The 23,681-nt window shown below is 43.4% G+C and overlaps 1 protein-coding gene across 2 annotated transcripts; it reads right to left on the bottom strand.

Moving 5' to 3' along the window:
* Positions 1 to 1,729: 1,729 nt before the first annotated feature.
* Positions 1,730 to 23,220, bottom strand: COLEC10 (collectin subfamily member 10). 2 transcript variants are annotated; one of them, XM_065054312.1, is made up of 7 exons: positions 21,981 to 22,322; positions 19,973 to 20,294; positions 10,410 to 10,481; positions 8,791 to 8,862; positions 6,727 to 6,780; positions 5,419 to 5,514; positions 1,730 to 4,034 (listed from the first exon to the last, which is right to left on the bottom strand). In XM_065054312.1, the coding sequence occupies exons 1-7, from the start codon at positions 22,041 to 22,043 to the stop codon at positions 3,643 to 3,645; spliced, it is 1,071 nt and encodes a 356-aa protein (XP_064910384.1). In that variant the 5' UTR covers positions 22,044 to 22,322; the 3' UTR covers positions 1,730 to 3,642. The 2 variants fall into 2 exon arrangements, with proteins under 2 accessions (XP_064910384.1, XP_005507325.1); XM_005507268.4 differs by lacking the exon at positions 19,973 to 20,294 and having other exon boundaries at positions 21,981 to 23,220.
* Positions 23,221 to 23,681: the final 461 nt, after the last annotated feature.

The following is a 23,681-nucleotide window of genomic DNA, read 5'->3' as shown; positions in this document are numbered from 1 at the left end:
GACTGGAACTGTCTGTCTTTGGTGAGAAGGTCCTGGGGAGTCCTGGCAGACAGCACACTGCCCGTGCATCAGGACTGTGCCCCGGCGGCAAAGGTGGCTAATGGCATCCTGGGCTGTGCTAGAGGGAGTGCAGCTGGGAGCTTGAGGGAAGGGATTATCTTCCTGCTCAGCACCTGCTAGACCACATCTAGACCCTGTGTCCTTCTCAGACCCCCAGTGCAGGAAAGGCATTGAAAAAATGGAGCCAAGTTCAACTGAGGGCCCTCAAGATGTTTGGAGCTGGAGCTGTGTGAGGAGGAGCTAAGGGAACCCAATTTGTTGAGCCTGGAGAAGAGATAGCTTCAGGTGGACCTTATAGCAAACTGCCAGGACCTGTAAGGTGTCTTCAGGAGAACCAAGCCAGGCTCTTCACAGTGGTGATGGGTGGGTGGACAATAAACAGCGGGTGCAAGTTGAAACAAGAAACATTCCGACTGGAAATAGTGAAAAGAAAATCATGGGAAAAACATAATATTGGGATTGGGTAAAGTGGTTTAGGGGCTGAGCTCTAACAGACCATAAATCCTGAATAGTCAGACACCATTTCCTGTGCTCCTGGCTCCATCGCCTTTGTGTAGAAACCTGAGGTACTTTACCCGCCACAGTGAATTTCCATTGGCTAGCAGTGAAACCTGTGATATAAGCCCAAATTCTTAATTATAACAAGAATATTTTTTTCTGCAAAACACAGCTATAATATTTGAGTTAGTGCAGGCTCAAGCTTCCATCTGCATGGCATAGTGCAGAGCTGTATGCACCTACCTGCCAGGTTTCCTGTATGGGAAAGCCTTTTTTATTTGTCTTGGCCTGTGAGTTAGGCTTCTTGGCAAAATTTATTAACTGGGGCCTCGTGCTGTAGGAATGGGTTGCATAAGCACTTGACCACACTTCTGCCCGGCTAATTTGAACGTCTGTGCTGTGCTCCTCTGCTGTCCCTCTGCTGTAGTTAGCAAAGGACCGGCCACCCCAGTCTACTTGTTTCAACTGGTACAGCCCTGCCCAGTATTACAGTGGGTAAAAGGGTTGGTTTTGTTTATTTTCTCTATTTAAGAAAGGATGAAACTTGAGAGGTAGGAGGGGAAGAGGATGGAGGAACTGGGCAGTTCCAGCCTTTCCATTGCAGAAACCCATCACAGCTTCCTCACTCGTTTCCCTCATCTATGCAGCCAGAGACTGTGACAGTCATTCCTTCCTGTACATGGAGCATGCTCCAGGATTACTTAAACCCATGGTCTCTTAAAAAAGACCAGAGTTTCAATTTAGACATGTATTCCCTGATTTTGTATTTGAAGAAGCGTGCCTAGTCCAATCTGTGAGCTTGATCCTGCAGCAAAGTATTGTTCCCCTTTCACCTTCTCCCAGCTGAGTTTCCTTCTAAAGAACAGGAAGGTGGCCCATTCATGATGACTGTAGCATCAAGGACATCTCTGGATTTTGTCAGCCAGTGGTCTCAGTATGGCCAGAGGATTCCAGAATTTGGACCTCCAGTCTAACAAGCATGTTTTGGTAATTTTTTTGGTCAGAAGTAAAGATGAGGTGTGGAGAGGATATCAGTCTGATTGTGCCTCCCACAGTGATGTTGCTGTGCCAATTCTGCATGACCAGTAAGAACTGATGTGCTCTGAGTGAGGCTCACAGCTTGAACTTCTAAAATACATTACTTTTCTTTGAGAAACTTCTTAGCCTTGAATTAGTCATTAATTCTTTATTATTACCTATTAACGATTCTAAAACCAAAGTGTTTAGCTTAATGAGTTTATTACTAAGAAGTGTAATTCTGCTGAATTTTGGGGAATATAGATTCCCAGGAAGGGAACAATTTGGCATGAGTTATGTTGTGCTAAGTGAACCTGTTTGCCCAAATACTCTCATAGCATGGTAAGGCACCAATGAAAAGAAATGTGGTCCCACTCCTTCATTCACAGGTGTGAATAGTTTTCTGGAGCCTGTGTAGCAACACAGATAATTTGCTGCTTGTAGCAACAAGTGGTTTTCTGGAGGAACAAGTAGCAGAGAAACTGGATTACAAGAGTGGTTCTGAGTCACAGGATGTCCTGGGCTGTTCCTGCGGTGGTCATTGCTCAGAGATGAGATTGGAGTCAAACTAACAACGAGCTAAATGGTTTGGAGGATTTTCCTGTCGAGGGTGAGGCTGGGGAAATATGACTGTTGCCTAGTTGCCTTGCTGTACACAGCAGTGGAAGGGAGACTTGGAGCTAACCCTTTGCATTGCAAATGGCAGGTCCAGCTCTTCATATACCTAGAGGAAGACTACGTGCAACTGGTGCTCAGGGTGACCTGCAGGGTACATCTGCTGCACTGTGCCTGGTGTCTAGCATTCTCCTTCGCCCCCTTATATCATTCCTTCATTGTTAGTGTCAAGTGGGAAAGAAAATCTATAGACCTTCATTGCAGGGACCCCGGCATTTCTCTTGACATCTCCTGCTGTGAGGAAAGATAACCCACGACTAAAACCAGGCTCACTTCTGAAGGGAAAATGGTTGCTGTGTCTAAAGAAAAGACCTCCTTCAGAATGAAGATATGAAAATGTGACCCATTCTGGGCATGCTGACAGCAAAGCCATCACGCTTACTGCTGAGCAATTGTGCAGAGTCCCACTGAACCGCACGACCAAGTTGACCAACTGGACCTGCATCTGGGTTCTTGCGGATAAAGCCTCTTCTGTAGCTGCTTCTTGTGTCTCAAAGGCACACGTGATTTTAGATTAGTCATCAAATGTCACTGGCTACTGAGTTAGAGAGTTCACAGGGTCTTGGAATCACCTGTTAAACCAGCAATGCACATTGGGTAGCTGATACTACATGTGCCTGTTTACAGCCTACAATGATGGTGCTCTTCTCAAGTTGCCTACAAGCTGTGCAGGCTTGCATGTGGAAGTGCTGTTGCTGCGTTAATTCCTTGCACCTCAAACCAGCCTGATGGACAATGAAGTTGGAAGAAGAAATGAGTTCTCCCCTGCATATCAGACAATATAATTGCACAGCCAAATGAAGGAGAGTATAACATCTTCTAATCCAAGTTTGAAGTTGGCTCTGCTTTGCATAGAAGATCCAACCAGTTGACTTCCAGGGATCCCCTACAACTTAAATTATTCTATGATTCTAACAAAAGAAGGGCTTTTAAAAGAGAAACTGCAAATCTGTTCTTCCAGCTCTGAAGTCACCACGAAAATTACCGGGACGTCTTGTGCGGGTCAAAGATGAATAAAACTCCCACTCCTTCCATCTGTGGACTTTGTGAAGCACATCAGTAATTAGTATACCCGTGAGTTTACTATTTCTGGCATTAATGAAATCATAATCATCTGTGCATGCTCTAGATTTGCCCCTACATTACACATACAAATGCCCACTCTAAACTACACATAGAAATGGAATAAAAATTCACGCCTGGCTGAACTCCCCCTGCAGACTTGTGTTGACTTTATGGTCACTGCCATGTTATCAGTAGTTGCTCTTGCGTAGCTCAGTGAGGTGCAGGCTGGATTGGGCCCTGTCCCTGGTTGTCTGCTCTTCCCACAGTGGATGAGTGAGGAGGAGTTATTGTACGGACAGCAGGTGCCAGGCACGTTCTGTGACACTTCTATTTCCTCTTCTTGAGAAATTCACAGACAAAGTAGATGGTGACTTGGCACTCGGAGTCGTTCCATTCTCCCGTGCTGAGCATTTCCACACAGTCCTCGTGGCCTGCCGGGTCATGAGGCTCCCCGTCCTTCCAGTTACTGTAGTTCTGCAGTGGGCTGGTGTCTGCATACACAAACTGTCCTTCTTTTTCCATGTCGTTCAGCCCAATGAAAGCTCGGAAGAGGCCACTGCTGGAAATGTAGTCAGCAATCAGAGCATTGGTTGCTTCATCTTTAGGCATGGCCAGTGTTCCTCCTCTGTCCCTGCAGTGGAGCAATGCTTCCCTGTAATTCTTCTCTTCTTTCACGATGTAATAGAATTTCTCATCTGTCTCCCTGATACCTGCTATAACTTTAAGGGAGAAAAAAATTGTTTAATGACAGGTCAGGTATTAAAGGTGCTTCTGTTCCAGTATGACAGAGAGATTATTTTTACATTAGAATTAGTAAAGGGGAGAGAGGAAAGGTATCCCCACCACTGAATTTTTGATGAACAATGAGGACATGATCAGAGACTAATGCTCCTAATGGGACTGACAAGCATCTTGCCCAGGTTAGGACAAGAGTTATCCAGTCCTGATTGGCAGGTCTCCTGTGACATTCAAGTTTTGCTTCGCTAATAGCTAGTACTAATTAAATCAAGGCATGCTAGAAGGTCAAATAGCACTGTCTTAACTCTGGATCACTCCTGTTGCTTTGCATGTTTTTGGATATAGATTGTGAAAGAGTGCCCTGGGATGGAAACACAGGGGTATAGAGAGTTTTTAGGGCCCTTTCCGTGTAGAGGAAGGTCAATGTGAATGCTAAAATCAGATATTCAAATACAGCATGATAGTCAGAGCTGCTGTAGCCACTAAGTGACATTGACTGGGAATGAAGCTCTGGTGGCTCAACAGCTTTAAAAGGCAAACTTCTCAGGCAGTGTGTGTCCTGGTGAATCCAGCAGCAGGGAGGAAGGTGCCTGGGCAGCAGGAAGGTGGAATAGTCCAGAGCAGAGCCTTGGCCTGGGGCAGCTAACACTTTCTCAGACAATTCAGGAGTTACCCCCAGGCACAGTTTAGGAGTCAGTTGAGGGACATTCCTGGTAATATGACATTCTGTTTTGCAGGATTTAATAATATAGATGAAGGGTGTTCAGTACCAGTTGCCCACAGTCCCAGCCATTTAATTTACTGGTAGAGACTGTGGAACATTGTCAAAATCTCTGCTGGTAAATGTTTTTCCTTCCTTTCAGAGGGGGCAGTTTGCACTGTCCCCCTGACAATGCTGTCTGAACACGTGGCTAATTGTAGCCCATGTCTTTGGGTGTCAGTGCCTTGTTACAGGAAAAGGATGCTTGCACTGAGGGGAGCACTCGGAGTATGGTGCCTGCAGCCTTCCCATGCGGCAGAAAGATCAAGAGTTTCCTATTGCTTTTCCTGCCTCTCTGGAGTAGATTGACACAAGCGTTTTCCTTCCATCGAGTGGCTGCAGAGCCTGAGCAGACTGACAGCCCAGTTAGCAACCTCTGTCTTGTGCTCTTCATGATTCTTTCCATGTTGTGTTTGCTTTTATTCATCTGCTGCTTATGTTCTTACAGGTGTAAGACCATCTCCTTTCTCTATGTTCTAGAGTGCCTCACACAGTGAACTCTCCTGTTACCTGGATGCTTCCACAGAGCAGCAATGGTAGAATAATAGCAATGATAACTGTTACAGGAGCCAGATAAATCACACCAAATACATAAGGATCCTTACCATTCTTTAGAAACTTGATGGATGTGTTAAGACGAGCAACATTGATATTCAGTTGTCCAACAACTCTGCGGTATCTTCCACAGTCACAGACCGTGCCTGATGCAATACAAAGGACAGAGGATTTATCTGTTTAGAAGCATTTGTGTGTGTGGAGAGTTGGCTGTAGCCCATTTCCAAACCTTGTGAAGACTTGGCCTCCACTCACGGAGAGCCAGTCTCACCCTGTCCCCCTGGCCGTGCTTCTGTTGGTCAAAGCACTTGATATTTTGGCTCTGTACCCTCCCTTACTAACTGGCTTAAGGACCCATTCTTTTAAAAACATGGATAGAAGAATTTGCCGTCTTCTTTCCACCCATATCAGGGCAGGATTTGCACATCGTCTGCCCATCTCATAATCAATTCCATCTAGTTACATAGATATTGCTTGTCATGGTGATCACTACAGCATTACATCTGAATGCCAGAAGGTCTACCTCTGTATCCACAGACAGCTCTGGTTCCTTGGCCCTCTAATAGAAACAAGACCCTCCATGAACTGGGGACCTGTTGTTTTCTCAGTGAAGGAGCTTTGTGCGTATGCAAAGAGGTGGAACAGGCAAAACTTTGATGGAAGGACTGTGTTAGTGAACTGCTGCATGCAGCTGTGATACAGCAGAAATAGTTGATACCAACTCCAATAATCAATAACTTCAAGCACTGAAGTCTCAGTTATATTTTTGTTTGTAAACTGAAATTTGGCTTGGCGTAGGGTTTTTTTATTCTTCTGTCATTCTCAGGAAGACAATTTGTTGCTGATGGTTTCCCATTAAAAACCAAACTGGGATCACATATGAAATCTTCTAAAAATGAACACAGCTGTGCATTCAAGGTGGGAAAACGGTCAAGGTTATTAGGACTGTGAACAACCTTCTGGGTCATCAGATCCAAATTCTTCTGTAAGCAGATGCGTTGCATTAATTTGACAACAGATTGTGCTTTATCTAAAACACTAATGTGTTTTGTCCTTATGCTCCTTCTAGGAAATTCTTAAAGGTCCACTCCTGGCCTGTTTATGTGTTAGTTTGGATAATATCAAACATTACCCATTAATTTAGGTAAATCTTTTCCATATTTTGTGTATATTGGTATATTCATAGCCATCAGTCATGCCCTATGCAGCCTTCATTTTGCTGAATAAAGCCTTTTCAGTCTCTTCCTGTTCATTCCACCTATTGTCAAGTTTGTCCAGGGGCCTCAAAATTTTGTACAACTCCAGACAAGCCAACCCTTACATCAAAGATATTCTGCAGAAAAAGATACATAGCATACCTGCTTTCCCTTTTTTTCCAGACACCCCCGATAAGCCTTTGGCTCCTTTGTCACCTGAATAAAGAGGAAAATATATTCTCAGATTTTAGACATGTCAGGGGAGCATATTTTAAAAAGCTGTTTAATAATATATTAATGGTGTGCTTCTGATAGGAAGCCCTGATGTACTGAACTGGCAGATGTGCCAAGTCAAACAAACCATGATTAATTCTGGCACACGGAAATAAGGAGAACCCTTTAATAGCTAACTCGCTGATAACACAGGCATCTTGTGTGCTGCAGGTTCCTGGTACCACTTACTTTAAATATAAACTGCACAATGATCCTGAGAAGCTGAAAGGACTCAAAAAACCTGCAGGAGGCGGGACCTGGGTTTTCTCATTGCCTTGCAGGACAGAGCCCTTCCCTGGGTTCAGTAGCCCCATGTTGGGATGAGGCACAGGATGAGGCTGATGTGCACAAAGCCGCTGAATTCATGTGTGCAACAGGTTACACGTGTGAGCAGCAGTTGACTCCTGCACAACATGAGTTCAGCAAGGAGCAGCATTTCATTTCAAATATAGTTCACAGAACTGTGATTTATTTTCATCCAACTGCTTTCCTCTTCTTCTGTAAATCATGATAGAAATGCTTCTCCAAATGCTGTGCTGCTATGTAAGTGGAGGTAACCAGCTTTTTAAAAAATCTCAGCTGTAATTTAGATCAGGAACAGCTGAAATTCATGTCAGCTCTTCTCATATGAATTAAAACCTTCAGGAGTCAAAAAACCAGTAATGCTTGCTCTGCCTTGTTGATCGCCATGCTTTGATATGCTTTTGCTTTAGATGGTTGTGATTTTTAAAAGAAATTAGGAGTTGGCTGTCATTTTAATTAGCATTGCTTGGCAATGCGCACTTACAAGCTGAAATTTCAGGGTTGCTTCCTCAAGAACTTGAACGTTTAATGGTAGATTTAAACAGTGATTTAATGACCTTTGCTTCTGCAAATAAATAAAGAAAATGAGAAAAACTAGAAGGGGACAATAAATTCTACATTCAGGTTGAGAGAGAGCAGTTGATTTAAAGGCCCGAAGCATTGGTTTACTTGCAGATGAAGATAAGCAATTTGTGGGATTCTTAAATTCGATTCTCCTTTGCTGACTGAAGACTTCTGGGATATCTATCTGCATTTTCATTTGTCTAGGTACTTCTGAAAATTCATCCCTGGGGCCAAATTCTTTTGTTCTTCTCTGGTACTGGGGTTGGCTGGAGGCCACCAAAGGCTTATTAAAACACACTGGCTTGAGAAGCTCCCAGGGGAGATCGTTCCACCCACTAACCCACGTGCCTGGGTTGATGTGCTGACTGGAGACCAGAGAGCTCCCCTGGGGAGGCTGGAGTCCCTGCTCAGCTTTCGAGGCAGTTCTTCTTGTGACAGAAGTGATATTCCTTCTGAGGCAGCTTTTTAGGAATACCAGAAAGGAATGTCTAAGCCTCTTCTCAGGTAACCAGAGCATCATTTCATGAAATTATTGTCCAGGTAGACTTGTAGTCTACCATGAGTGGCAAGGAGTAGTTGTCCCTGGTTACTTGACTGCTTTCTTAAAACTCTTAAAATCCTTTCCTGACCAAGCTTTCTCAGGCATCGCTTGCTCACCTCTCCCCCGGCAGTGCAGGGGGCAAGTTGTAGCATCCTGAGCAGCAGCAGAATATTGACTTTGACCTTCAGCATCCAAAGCAGAGGCACAAATTTGGCTTTCTCTTGTAGAGATCTTGCAGGATTTACTTCACGAGGGCCAGATTTCTCCCTTTGTCTTTTATCATTGAAGAGTGTTGGCTTCTTAACTCATAAAGCAAATGATTTTAGGCAAGGAACTCTGATATATTGCATGTGGGAAATAAAACAAATGTTTCACTTAGCTCTCATCACCAATCTTTATGCATAACTTTACTTGGAGAGCACTGGTCACAGCTGTTATTTGATATTACTCCATACCTGGAACTCTCACAAAACACATATTTACCTTGAGGAAAAAAAAAAAACCAACAATGCAGAACACAAGAAAATTCCCAGACCAGAGCTTACCCTTTCCACCAATTGGACCAACTTTCCCAAGCATTCCCTGGTCACCGACATCCCCCACAGATCCTTTGTTTCCTAAGAAAAGAAATGAAAAGAGTATGGATGGTTTCTGTCATTTCTTTCCTAAGGCATTTGTTTCTACTGCTGCTGTTTTTCCTGAGTGTGTCTGGTCTGCACATTCGGCAAAGCCAAAAGTGGATACAATAGCACATTGCAAGGCACCTTAGCAGAACTGCTTGTTCAAATGCCCAGAAATGTCATGTTTTCTTACAGAAAATACCAACTAAAACTGCTAGTGAGTACTTAGGTATTGATTTTACTTCACATCCCAACCAGGCAAACAGCAGGTTTTGTTGATTGGTTGGTTTTGGTTGTTTTTTTTGTTCTTGTTGGGGATTATTTTGGTTTATTTGTTTTGCTTTTTTTTTTTTTTTTTTTTTTTTTTTTTTGTGTGTGTGTTTTGGTTTGGTTTGGTTTTGATTTTGTTTTCCTCCAGCCCAGACAAAAGCCTTTCCTTCTTTCCTTCTTTCTTTCTTGAGGTAAAGTCCTCACAGCTTTGGTGGAAATCCTTCTCAAGGCAGGACTGCAAATAGGGAACTACTAATTTTGCAGCATGTGCTTTCCCAGTTCTCAGAGCACTAAAATAACCAATGCCTTTTAATTGGTTAATAGTTTAAGTTGTAAAATAGCTGCCCAATGACAAACCAATTTAGAGAGTCTTAGTTCACACACTGAATTTAACACCACTAAGATGCTTTATAAATGGTTGGTTACCTAATTCCCTGTATCTTACCTCATCCTCTTTTAGAGGTAAGAGTCCAAGTCATATGAATCAATTTAAAAAGGGGGAAGATTTTTTTTATTACACCAATAAGAAGGTGATTTTAAAGTTTCTATAAAAATCAAAACTTTCCTGATTAGTCTTAAAACACTTTCAAGGAAGAAAGACCATGGTTATGCATTATCATTAAACTCTGATGATGAATTAAGCTTTTGAGTTACAGTATACAGCCAAGGCTGACCCCATCGCATCTGGTGCCTACAAGTGCACTGCCCAGCTCCCTGTGTGGATATAGGAGATGTTTAACAGAGACACCTGCAGCTCGTTGCTCTCAGCTCAGATGCTGTTTGATCAGGGGAACTTTGTTTCTTGGTGTATGACTCTGTTTTTCTGCAAAACAGGGACATCTGAGATCAAATTTTGTTGAGCATCCAGGTGTACTACTGGGAAATAACTCTCAAAATTCAGTTTCAACTAAGGGATCATTTCAGTAGGAGAACAGTAATCTTTCTGATTATACATATGAGCTGAGTAATGTTTATAAGTATTATCTGGGTCTTCTGGATCTCACTTATGACAGCCACTTGGGAGAGCAGCCCTAAGTGTACTGCTTTATTACATGACTGTTTACATTTATAGCCCTATGTAGATGTCTTATGTATCAGTAGGAATTGCTCCAACCTCTCCAAGCATTACATTCGCTGATTAATGTTTAACAGGATTGTGAAACCAACTGGTGCAACAGGAATGAAAAGCATTAAACATCACTGATCTTATACACCAGTACAGTTGTACAATGGTATTCATATACCAGTACTAGCCAACAAACTGCAATAAATACCTTTTGGTCCTTTTGGTCCAACCTTCCCTTGTTTGCCCACTTCTCCTCTATCTCCTTTTCCACCTTCATCTCCTTGCAAAAAACAGAAAATAAAGCATCATGGTACATTTCTCTCAGTACAGTAAGTGCAGCTATACATCCTGATACAGTAAAGTTCACAGTTGTTGTTTTTTTTTTCCTACTGATTATTTTTTATTTCACTTTGAAGGTACAGTAGCCACAGGTTAAATTTCCAGAGAAGAGCTGATGAATCTGACCATCATTAGGAAGAGCTAAAAAACTTCCCTTTCAGAGGTGCTGTTTCAGCATGAGAATTATGTAACATCAACTTATGTCCCTATCCCTCAAGCCCTATTAAGCCATAAAGCAGATAAATAATACAGTCTTTCTCTGTTAGGAAACCTGTGCACACATGGGAGAACTGCCAGGGGAGGCAATCAGAATTTATTAATTGTTCCTAGTGACTCTGCTCATAGTGACTCTGTGTTCAAGGTATGCAGATGCTCTTGGAATGGGAGGAATGTAAATACCTTGAAATAGATCTTAATGTAGACTGTAGCACTTAGTATGGCAGAAGTCTTGCCTTCAGTTTTTGACAGGTAACATTTATATCTTGGTATTACAAATGTGTTTTGCAATTACTCCAATGCTTTGTTTTGGAAATGTCACACACAGAGTATCTATAAGAGGTAAACTCATTGCATTTGTTACAGTAGTGCAGAGAAGTCTTCAAATGAGATCAAGACCCTGTTACACAGGTTTCTGTTTAGTTCTGTATAAGTACTGTTGTAAGAGACAGTCATTGAGCAGCTTATAGTGTGAAGGAACAAGACAGCAACTAATAGGAAAGAAATGCTATCTCCTTCCTTAAGTAGCATACAGTTTCACTTGACATTATGCAGGATATTTGAGGCACAACTACAGTTGATTTTTGCATCTTTTAATTCTCGTAATGTCTTTTGGGTGAAATCCCAAGAAAAAATATGTATTTTTTTTTTTTTTTTTTAGGTAACTACTAGTGGAAAAGGCAACTCGTGCACCAAACGACCTGCACTGGATATGGTAGCCAAGCCTCTCCCCCTGTCTCCTGCTCTGGTCTGCAATAAGCCTTGTCCCCCTGGGGAAACAGTGCCACAGTCTCTTGGCCAAGCTCTTGTGCCTGTGCCCGTCCCTCCTGGATGGGGAGAAGAGGTGGCAGTTCAGCCTACAGAAACCCCACCTGGAGTCCTGTGTCCAGCTCTGGAGCCCTCAGCACAGGACAGACATGGACCTGCTGGAGAGGGGCCAGAGGAGCCACAGAAATGGTCAGAGGGCTGAACAGCTCTGCTGTGAGGACAGACTGAGGGAGTTGGGGCTGTTCAGCCTGGAGAAGAGAAGGCTCCAGGGAGACCTTATTGCAGCCTTTCAGCACTTAGAGAGGGTGTATAACAAAGATGGGGACGGACATTTTAGCAGGGCTTCTTATGACAGGACAAGGTGTGATGGTTTTAAACTAAAGGAGGGGAGATTCAGGCTAGACATAAGGAAGAAATTTTTTACAATGAGTGTGGTGAAACACTGGCCCAGGTTGCCCAGAGAGGTGGTAGATGCCCCATCCCTGGAGACATTCAAGGCCAGGCTGGACGGGGCTCTGAGTAGCCTGATCTGGTTGAAGATGTCCCTGCTCATGGCAGGGGCTTGGATTAGATGACCTTTGAAGGTTCCTTCCAACCTAAACTGTTCTATGATTCTATGATTCTAAAGTCTGTCTGCATGTCAGCAAAAGAGAAGTGAGAAGAACAGCATTTAGAGACAAGACCAATAAGCTGTCTCACTGAGGATGGTGCTGCCAGGTCTGACAGAGGGTATTGAGGGAACTGGGGGTGCTGAGGGTGACTGTTCCCCAGGACTGTTCTTCCAGCCTCTCACAAGCAGTGGATTCAAGGCTTACCTGAGCCAAGCACTGCAACCAGACCACCCATAGACAGTCCCCAGTGATTCTTCCCTGCACCTCTTGTGCCTATTAAATGCATTTGTAGTTTTGACCTCCATAATATCCTCTGGCAAAGAGATCAATAATGTAATTATGTGCTGAGGGGAAAGTAGTTTCCCACGGTTGCTTTCAGACTCATCATTTCTTTGGGTCTCATTTTCTGAAAAATACTGCCCACTCATTCCTGATTTACCTTCTCCTACTTCTGTAGCCACAGGTTGCATGTTATGGGCTGTTCTGTGGGGTGATGTGACATGAGAAGTGGTGCATATTCATTGCAGCATATAAAATGTAGTATAGTATTACCTATTTGGCTCCTTTCCATGTCAGACTGGGCTGTGTCTGTCTCTGTATGCCAAAAATACCTTCAGTGTTGGGGCTCTCTGTGGGGAGCAGACTCACCCCGTTGGTCAGGATGCCCCCTGGGGGGTAGTCAGTGGTCCAAGCTGAGGAAGATAAAGGGCTGAACTTCAGTCTGTGTTAGAGGGAAGAAGCATTTGCTGGAGGGATGAACAAGAAGGAAGCATGACGTGGGGTGTGTTATGGCTCACTCAGGTGCTTTGTTTGTTTTTAACACCAGCTACGACAGAACAAAGTAGGAAGGGAAAAGACTACAAGCAGTCAGCAATAGAAATTTTAAACATCTCTGTTTTCACTGGTTCTTAAAAATAGTTGAAAAGTACATACTTCCAAAAGCCAAGATCCTTAAATATCCAGCTGAAGCTGTGGGTCTGAGCCTGGAGCTGATGGAAAGATGCCTGTTTATACTGGGTTCCTGTCCACTGATCATCAAACAGCAGAGCCAGAGAACGAATGGTTTAATTTTGCTGTTGACCTCAGTGCTAACAACATTTACAACTGAGAAACCAAGAAATTGTCCTTTCCAAACCCACCCATGAAACCCTTGAGAAAGGCATAGAAGTCACTTCTCAGTAGTTCAGCAATTTAGAAAAGATTCCCGGAGGCTGTCAAAGGGCTTGTGAAATGAAACTCCGGGAGAAGGTTAAGAGCTGATCTGATCACGTTCTGCAAACCTGTACAGCAGGATAAATGTGTGATAATAGAAGGAAGCAAGGTGTGATTCAAAGGATGGAAAAGCTGGATGAACCCAGACTGGAAATGCAACATGGGGATATTTAACAAATGGACCACACTCTCTGGCAGGGGAGGGAGACGTAGGAGGTTTTTCATGTCCAGCCTTTCCCTGTGCAATGAATTCCTTTGCCTAAGATACGCCACAACTCTGGGTCTCATACAGAAACTGCTGATCTTTGGCCTGTGTCATGCAGGAGAGCAAACCAGGTTCCTGCTGACCTTCAGACCAGGGCTTGTCACCCTGGCAGTCCTCATCCCCTCTGACATTCCCTATGCCTTGCAGGCTGCAGTGTTGGGTTGAAGGCTCTAGAGAGACTGTTGTTTGCTGCACAAGGAAAACCTTGGTGCAAGAAATATGCCTTTCTTTTTTTTTTGGTAAGAAACATTGCCTAGACAGTTAATCTTAGGAACTGCGCACAGGGGAGAAAGTCAATATACAAGTGAAGAAGCTGTGGTTACTTCCCAGAGATGTATTTTTCCAGTCTCAGTTTCAACATTTTGAGCCACTAAAAGCTGCAGTGGCTTTTTCTTGGAGACCTTGGAGCAAGCTTTTCACAGATGGAGCTTCTGGAGATGGAGCTTGGTTGCCCTGTATGGGCCATCAGACTGTGAACTGGCAGATGAAAGGGGTAAAAGGTGTGGGAAAGTTTGTTCTGGACATTTTGAGAGATTAGGCAGTGTCTCAATTTTTATTGCTAACACTTTGTGTAGTCCCAATTTTTGATAAAGCCCTCGAAAATCCCAAAGGAGAGGGAAGATCTATCACCTGTTTCATCTTGGTGCAAAGCAGCCTACCACACCCTGCCTTAGTTTCCCTACCTAGGAAAATGGGGAGAATGATAATTTGCCTATCTGTAAGGAAGGGAAATAATTTTTCTCCCTATATTGCATCTGAGAATGGGTAAGCCATTGCAAAGCAAGGGTGAAAGCAAACAATATTAATTAGTGATACCACCTCGTTGTTAATCTAAGACTGGATTAAGCCTAGTGCTTCATAATATGGTGTTATAAATGCATTGTGTCCTTCTTTAGCTGTTATGTGCAGTGATCTCAAATTTTGGCGAGAGTGTGAACTCTTGGGTTATGCTCCCCCCTTGTGGTCTCCTGTAATTTGCAACCAAGTAGGAGGGACTGTGAGAGGTTGGTTGACTTTGTTTTGGGCAGGGGTTGAGTTGGCTTCGTTTGTAATTTATAACAAGTATCCCTCCCTTTCCTCTCAGACTGTCCCACTATATTAGCCACTTTTCTTTTGGTGAAAAACAATCTAGATCCTACCAGTACTCTGGACTCGGTTTTTGATTTTTGTACTACTGTGCTTTGTGCAACAGGATTTTTAATAGAATAATCCCCTCTGATCCATGAGCTTATATGCTTGTAGTCTGTACCGAGAGGTTAATTTCTCCTTTGCACCACTTTATACTCGGGGCAGTGTCAGATTGAGTTTTAACCTAATTAGCAGATTGTCACCTTGAAACTATGGTTGCAAGGATGTCGGCTAATGCGCTGCACTGGCATTTGAAGCACAGGTGAAGCACTCGGAGCCAGTAGCTGAAGCAGGACCATTTCTCAACCTTATTAGTATTCCCTCAAGCTGATTCAATTTTTCTGTGCCACAGATTTAAAATACCAGACTATTAAAATGAACACATGCATCAATAAATTACTGAATTCTTCCAGCTTGCGACTGTGTGAGACAGAAGGAATGCAGAAGCCATAAGCAGTAAATTACTTTTGCAGCCATTAGAAAAATTTAATTATAATTGAGAGGGAACCCCAGTCCTTCCTTTTCCTACAAACAAGCTCGGGAAAATTTTGAAGGTCTAATAATCAGCAGGACTTTTAAGCAGTTGAAAGGGGCTCTGCCTTTTCTGAAGTTTCACTAAATAATACAATGTTGAGGTTACATTTGGTAAGAGTTTAATTAGTAAGAATTTACTGACCTTCAGGTGACTTAGATTTCCCTGCTGAATGTTCTGTAGGCAATTTATCTAGTTTGTATTCATGAATCGAGGAAGTTTTGAGGTTAAATTTTTCACGTATGTTTAGTGACTCTCCAAGTCTTGTGATCAAGGGCTGACCCTGGTCCTTAGAGAATCAGGGTGTAATCCCTGGGGATTATGGTACCCACATTCAACTACACAGACAGCCCTGCATCAAGGGCTTATGCTGGGCTACAGCACAGTTGTCCTCCTGCATCAGATACTCTGAACTGAAAAAAGCCCACCACCAGCTAAAGAGTCCTTGAGGAGCCCTGAGGGCATGGCTGATTTGCTGTGGAGGGAAGGATGGTTAATCTTCAGTATGCACATGGATGCTTTGCACTGTTTTTCTTGGATGTATTTAGCATTCCTAGGCATAGCTAACGTCCCACTGCAAAGACTTTATATGGAATCTGTTACACAGTTTTACCCTCTGATCATGCGTGACACAGTTCTGCTGAACTCCATGTTTCCTGCTCATAGTCCCACCGGAGATGGGACTCTCCCCACCTCCACAGACACAGCGTGAAGAGCATGGATGATTTCTGCCTGTCCTGGGTGTTAAACTAAAGATGGAAGGAGATGTTCATCATTCTAAAGCCTAAAGAACCTTCCAGGAGTGACTGAATGCCTTGCAGATAGCCACAGGACTGTCCCTGCAGCCTGGAGACACCCAGTGAACCTGAGCACGGTTGAACCTCTGCAGCACTTGCATATGCACAACCTCTGTTGAGAGGTTTTCTCACCAGAGGGAGTCGCAGACTCAAAGAAATAAGCAAATACAGCCCAGTTTGTCTTTCCAGTGTACCAGCACGTCACAGAAACGTCAATGGAAAGCCTCAAGATTTCCTCTAATTTCACTTTCAGTGTCTTTTATATTGTTAGCAGATTTCCCACAGCAGTGGGGATTCTTGCTTTCAAGCTATATATGGCCAGTGAGGACAGGATTTCTTGACATCTTCTGCCTGTCTGACATGATGTCCTCCTCCCTGTCCTTCCTCCTCCCGTCAGCTCCCAGTGCTGCCCCACACACCTCCCTCCCCTCTGCCTGATGCTGAGCATCATCTGACCCTGTGTTGAATGGACTCAACTCACGAAACAGCTCAGTGAAAAGTCTGGTGAGTAAACAGCCGAGCCAAGCACAAGGTGAAGGCAGGACCACCGGGTTGCAGTAGGGGAAGATGATGATGTTGGGCCTCCCCTTTTGGCAGAAAACCTGACAGCTGAGTGCAGCTGTTGTGTGCAACTGCACCCGTGGCCACTCTCCCAGGTGTCCTGCAGGAACAGCAGGGCTCCCACAGATTTTCCTGGACATGTTCTTTTTCACCCAGTTCCAAATTAGACAACAAGGACCCTTCCCTGGTGAAATAGAATCTTCATTAATAAGCTGGATTCTTTGGTTGCTTGTCTGAATTCCACTTATAAACATCCATTGACTTCAGTAGAAATACCCTCTTCGTCTATTGCATTGCATGAGCCAGACCCAAGCCTTCAGTTGGCTCAGTGAGGCTGCCTTTGCGCATGACAGGGATATGTAGTATTTCTTTAGTAACACAGAAATGGTTTAAATTATTCTTGATTCTCTTTTCACGTGGTCTGACCCATTTAATTTCCCAATCTGTTCCCCTGCCATTCTGACATGATCTCAGAGACCCACGGATTATGGTGGCTTCAGTGAGGAATCAGGCTGACATTGGTAAGAAATACAGACCAAATATCTTCTGAATTTATGTAGTTAAATCCCCACATGCATGCCTTGTAGCTCAGGCTGATAAACTGCGGGAACTTAATGTACTCTAAAATGAGGAATTCTAAAAGACATGAAAAATGGAATAATGTTGAAATTAAAGGGCTCTTCAGATCAAACTTGAGGCGCTAAGAGGGAAGTTTAGTTATAGGTTTGAAAAGCCTATAGGATGTGGTAAGGTATTTTATGTTTTCAGAAGAAAATGTGGATAGCAGTGTATCTGGTTTCTGAGAGAGTTTGAGATTTTCCAGGAGTTGAATTGCGTAAGTGCAATTAAAGCTAAGGAATGGACAGCTATACTGGAGACCACAGTAAATGCTATTTTGAGGAGCCAGCCAATGTCATAGAGTTTATAAGCATCATTTGTCAGAAATAATAATAAGGAAACGCTTTACATCTAAATTGCTATGGGAAACTCCCGGTATTGTTCAGATTTAATTTCATTCCTGTTTCTCAACCTGGATCTGATTCAAGACCTTTGAAGGTCCTGTGTCTGGATTTCAAAGGAAATGAGCTGGGACCTGGGACAGATAGTACATTCTAGAGCCAGTCTTCTGAAGCACTGACCTCCCAGGAATCCATGTGCTTCTGCACAGCCAGCCCCCACCCCAGTCTTCTTCCCCTGCTCATGCTTTTAATGAGAGTTTGGGAGTCTGCATTTTGGGCCCTCTGCTTATTTCTGCCCTTGTGTTGTTGCTTGTTGATTTACTCAGGCCAGGTCAGATCTCACCTCATCTATGTCAACAGATCACTCAAAACTTCCTGGGCAGGTTGGACAACATGGAGCTGGCAGCCTGCAGGTGACAGCAGGACAGAAGGATGGACAGAGAAAGGACACTGGTGGATGGCAGATCCCAGGAGAGCAGATCCTGGTGTTCCTGCTATGGCCAGGGCGAGGACCAACAGCTGGTGCTTCCCTCACTGCCATGGCAGCTGCCTCCCCACAGACCCGGTGCCTCTCTTGGCAGCAGCAACATTCAGCCAGAAAGGGTAGAAAGTAAGCGACAGGGCCATGACAGATTTTGCTAGGCCAAGCACTTGGCTGCCCTGGGAAATCCATTGTTCTGTTTATGCTCCATTTGGGCCCAAGAAGTCAATGGAGTACAGAACTTGGCATTTATTGCCCTAGTTGCTCAGCTGTGGGTAAGTATTAGCCCATGTAAGTTTTCTGAGGTCCTGTGCTGAAGGACTCCGGCTACAACCAAATTCGTCCTAAGCATCTTGAGTCAAACACCAAAAGACACTAGTTACAAATGCTGAAAATCTGTTCTGGTCCAAGGCACAGATTTTTTTCTTTTTTTGGTTTCCCAGGGTATTTCAATGAGGGTCCTAGAAAATGCCTTCGACACTTCTATTTTTAACTGCTCTATAAGCCAGCTTGCTGTGTATCCCAAAAGCTTTCTCAAGAAGGCAGAACAAGACAGTTGTTTCATTAAGGGTATGTTCATTTAAAAGAATCCTCTTTTTGGGAAGGGACCAGAGCATTGCCTACAAAAGGAAATGGGCAGAGGAGTGCCAGCTTTTGGTTTTTCTTTTCATATTCTTTTTTTCTCCTTTTTCTGGAGTGCACATTTAGAACATCACTTTGCATATTTTTGATTTTTTTTTACAAACAGACAACTTTCATTTGCTTGCACCAGCAATGGAAAGGCAGCAGAGCGATGGAGGGAGTTGCAAGGCACCTTGTTTGCATGACGCGGAACCACCAGAGGTCAGACTTAAACTCCTGTTTCCAGTGCTGAGCAGTTTAATTCAGACTGACTTCTACCCTTGCAACAGAAAGTGCAGAAGGCTTTTTACTTCATTCCTCCTGTTCCTGGGAGACTGCATTCTGTCAGAGTATTTTCTAGCTCTTTGTGTTATACACAAAGGCCTCTGGTGTTGCCTCATGGTGTTTGGGAGCTGGTGGAACTGTCACAACTGGTTTGAAGACTTTGCTGATAATCAGCCTGGAATTACCCTTCCTTTTCATCCCATCACTCCTATCATACTTTTCTTGTGACATCTCAAGTGTGAGCATAACAAAGAGTATAATTTTGAAGGGAAGAATTTGGCTTGCACAAATTAACCTGGGCAAGTTACATGTGGCTTGTACAAGAAGTGGCCTATTTTCACAACACTAATAACCCTTTTTGAACAGGTGATTTGCAAGGTGAGCATGCAGAGATGTCAAGTGCTTGCTCCTGAAACAACACTGAATGCCTGGATGATGAAGTGAGTAATGCAACCTCCAACAGTGCAAGAAACAAAGGGTTATAAGTTCTAAGTCTCTCCAAACAACTTCACTTCTCTCTCAGCTTTCTCCTCTCCATTGTGCTGTGTCATGGGAACAGTAGTATTGCCGCTGCATAGGTCCAGGACATCCCACATGTAGCCCAAAGACTGGACCTAGCCTACAGAACAATTGTGCCTTGCACTGGAATAGGTGAGGTGGAACAGAGTAGGAAGGTTGGATATTAGGAAAATATCCAATATCAATTGGATATTAGGAAAAAAACATTCACTAAAAAGGTTGTCAAGCATTGGAACAGACTGCCCAAGGAAGTTATTGAGTCACCATCCCTCAAGGTATTTAAAAGATGTGTAGATGTGGCACTTAGGGATGTGGTTTAATGGTGGATTTGAGCTCAATGATCTTAAAGGTCTTTTCCAACCTAAATTATTCTGTGATTCTAAGTCTAACAGCTGTTGAATACATTTTAATTCCTTGCACTTCTAGGTGCTTGAGCCCATTAGACATGCCCATGTTCATATGGAAGGAGGAACTTACCACAAGAGGAATCTGGCCTGTGGTGGTGGAAAAAGTTGGTCCATGTTCTGTGTGAGCTCAGCACCTCCGTCTTGTGGGAGCACCACTGTGTCCTACCGTAGCTGAAGATGCTGAGCAGGTGGAGGTGAAGGGGTGAAACTTGGGCAGAGTCTCCCATTTTCAGGAGAATGGTGGACAAGGAGCCCAAATGGATGCAGCACAGGTAGTAAAAATTAAAGCAACAGAAGTCAGAGGCTTGTCCATTGTCAGGGTAAAGTTTGAGCAGCAAAGTGTTGCCTGTGGCTGTGGTGGGATCGTAGTGTGGGGATCGTGTGCTCTGAGTCTGTAGATGAGGAAGACTGGCAACAGGACAGATTTTCTTCTGCCATATTAGGTCAAGCAAGCTTCATCCTTGACTACAAGGGATGCCTGAGCAGTAACAGGGTAGTTCACACACCAGCCTGCTCAGTCTTTAATTGCCCAGCTGACTGGCAGTCAAAATAACCCGTGCCATTGAGAGCCACTTTTAACAGTCCTGGATGAGCTCAGTTCTGGTAGGAACTGAAATTAGTCTAAAGGATCATGTCACATAGACTGCAAAAAGTATTTGACGACCTGAAATGTATGTGAGCCAGTAATTTGGAAGTGATTTACTCAATACTGCTTTTACCAATCATGAATCTTGGGCATGGTAATCTAATTTTAAGGTAGTAGTGAGGACCATGCCAATATACTGTCCAGCTCCGCTTGTGTCTTGGTGTCAGCCAGGAGGCAGTAGGACTGGTAATGACTAAATCCTGACTTTCTCAGTGTCATGCTTGCAAAGAACCATAATATCTAACCTTTAAATGCTCCCTGTACAAGCTAGACCACAGAAACCAGCTGGAGTCCCAGCTACTCTCGTGTTGTCACCAGACCACCTCATTAGCCTTGTGACTTGTTAAACACAATTCTGTCAAACTCTATTCTCCAGCCTGCCATTATTCAGATGCTAACTAAACAAACTCCCACTGACTCCCTTGGGGATCATTACATCTCTCTGCATTTATGCTGTGGCAGCAAAAGTTTAAGCTTGGGTTGTAATCATAAAGAAATTAACTTGCTGATTAAAAATGGTCCTTTAAGCAACATGCATTTGAATAATCCATCATAAAAACAAATGGGTAGCAGTGCTTTGGACTTGATAATTTTTTTTTCTGCTTAGAATTTAAATCAGTTGCAATTTTTTTCTCTCAGCCTGTAGCCTATAGGAAAATACAATGAATTACTGAAAAGAAAGCAATGGTTCGAACTACAATAGCCATGGTGTGGAATATATATATTAGATCTGTCACTGCAAGATAGATTACTATGTCGTAGACCTAATTTTTGTGTGAGGCACCCTCCAGGCAATTCCATTGGCATTACTGGTGTTACACAAAAAGTAAGTTAATGCAGAAAATTTGGTTTCAGATATTTGCAAAGTGTTTTCAAGACAAAAGAACTGCACATGCCAGAGCCAATCTAGTTCTCATTGAAACCTGTAGTGGCGGTCCTGTTTAATTCAACAGGAGCTGCTGGGTCAGGTCTGACAAATGCAGCAGAGCTGTGCTTACGAATAAACATTTGGAAAAAATGACAGTTCAGTCATTTTAAATATTGCATATTCCTCCCTATCTATAGGTGCAAAGTGAACCACTAACAGCTCACAATAGGTGCTCACTTTTAGATGAAGTCACTCAGTTTATGGCTGCTAGCTGTACTGGTTGTGATGAATACGAGAAGTAAGAGATTTTATGTGGCGGGAGAAAGACGCCAAAGGACAACTCTTAACTTATATGAGGTTATGTGACACTGTTCCTGAAATTAAACAAAGGCAAATTCAAATCTCTTTGCTTCATTACTTTCCCCCGTCACAGTTCCACTTTCCTTTCTGCAATAATTCACATCTTTCATCCCCAGCCCATGCCACAAGCCCGCCATGTCTCTATTTAAAAAAATCAGCCTTTATCAGTACCAGTCTTAGCATTAGCAACCTGATATTCCTCACCTTTTGGTCCAGGTAAAATTGTGTGAGTTGAGCAGACATCTGTTGTAGGTCGGTTGTCAACATCGAAACCAAAAATCTGAACTTGGAAGATAAAAAGCACTACTAGGGTCCCGTATTTCCTTAGCTGTTGTTCTTTCTTTCTGCTCATCCTTGCAGCTTCTCAGGAAATGCCTTTCGTTGTTACAGTCTTAACAAATGCAGCTGATTCAAAAATAAATGCTCCACTAACTGAAGCAGTGCAAAATTGGGAGCTACATGCAAGAACAGCTAAATAAAGTGAAGAAAGGAGTTCGACAATGCTGTAGTTATTTCTGTCCTGCACATTATCCAGGATATTTATTTAACACTGACAGCTGTTTATTCCAATTTATCTCTTATCTGTGAGATGTTTAGCTGCTTTTTCCATGGAAAATTTCTTCAATATATGGGGATATCTCTTTTGTAATTTTTTTTTCCTTTCTGCACTGAATCTTCATGCCCAGCTTTTCACTTACTCAAGAGACAAAAGACTTTGCTATTGTAACCAAGTGGGCACTAATTAGTTATAGGATACTTGTGGCTGGGTTTGTGCTGGAAGAGTACCGCAGGCTCCATAAAACATCTAGAGAGACTTTTCCACAAAAGCTTTCCTCCAAGGAGATGGTTAGTGACAGTGGATGAGCTGCCAGTCTGCTGTGGGTGGAAATCACTGGTACCATTTCGCATCTTTTGGGTGCCATGTATCCATAGCTCCCAGAGCAGTGACTGAAAAGTCCATGTCATCAATGGGTGTTTGAGCCAGAAACCCACAAATGATGGTTTTACACTTACAGATTGCTCCAAACCCAGATTATGTTGGTAGACACAGTACAGCAGGGCAGACTTCAGGACTGAATCCACAGAGTAGGATGAGCTTGAATGAGTGCAATACCTCCTCCCATAGCACCTTCTCCTTGCTAACATCAGGACAGTGGTATAGCACAAGTCCCAGCACAACATCATGTTTGGGTTGCCCAGGAAGCTGCTACTGGTTCAAATCTGCGTGTGGTGGCCGTCAGGTTTTCAGCTGGGTGCTGGGACTTTGATACCAGGTGTAGGAGGCCTCCTGGATGGAGGAACAGGTGGCGTGCAAAACCACTATTTATCCTTTTGGAAGGAGCTGTGACAGATACCCATCTATGTGGAATCATTTCCAGAAAAACCTCGAGCTTTCTCTTAGGGAGACCGCAGTTGCCAGGGACAGCAGAGCATCTGAGGCAGACTGTCAGCAAACAAAGGGGAGATGAGTATTTGTAATCTTTCCAGGAATTTTGTTAACTTCTGGTTCCTTACACAACAAATGAGACAGCTACTTAAAAAGCTGAGTTATGCCTTTGAACTGCCTAGTGTGTGAGAGCACATGTTTGCTTTCCATTCTAGGCAAAAAATGTATTTCCTGTGATAATAGCTTTGAGATGCTTTCCTCATTATTTACGAGAGTTCCTTAGCCCTATGATGTTTCAGCCTTTTGGTAGACAGGAAAAGTAGTGGCACTGCTGCACAAGTGAATACCTTTTCTTAAGGGCTGGAGGAAGGCTTTGATTTCAAGCTTTCATCTGGGATGAAATATTGGCCAAAGTCCCAAGAGGGGTCCAGACACTCCTCTCCCTTTTCCTTTCTAGCCTGGTCACAGGCTGTCCCAGTTTTCAAACCATTTTTCTTTTTTGTTAAACTGTATACAGT

Source organism: Columba livia, chromosome 2, assembly GCF_036013475.1.
Source record: "Columba livia isolate bColLiv1 breed racing homer chromosome 2, bColLiv1.pat.W.v2, whole genome shotgun sequence".
Taxonomy (NCBI): domain Eukaryota; kingdom Metazoa; phylum Chordata; class Aves; order Columbiformes; family Columbidae; genus Columba; species Columba livia.
Note: the sequence above shows the minus strand (reverse complement) of the source record. Positions and strands in the feature narration are given on the sequence as shown.

Bases quoted from the DNA above. Each gene is read 5' to 3' on its own strand.
- COLEC10 (XM_065054312.1), bottom strand. From the start codon at position 22,043: ATGTTGACAACCGACCTACAACAGATGTCTGCTCAACTCACACAATTT. The intron at 10,482-19,972 runs GTAAGTTCCTCC...GTTTTTTGCAAG, and splicing joins CAGGCCAGATTCCTCTTGTG to GAGATGAAGGTGGAAAAGGA. The intron at 6,781-8,790 runs GTAAGCTCTGGT...CTCTTTATTCAG, and splicing joins TGGTCCAATTGGTGGAAAGG to GTGACAAAGGAGCCAAAGGC.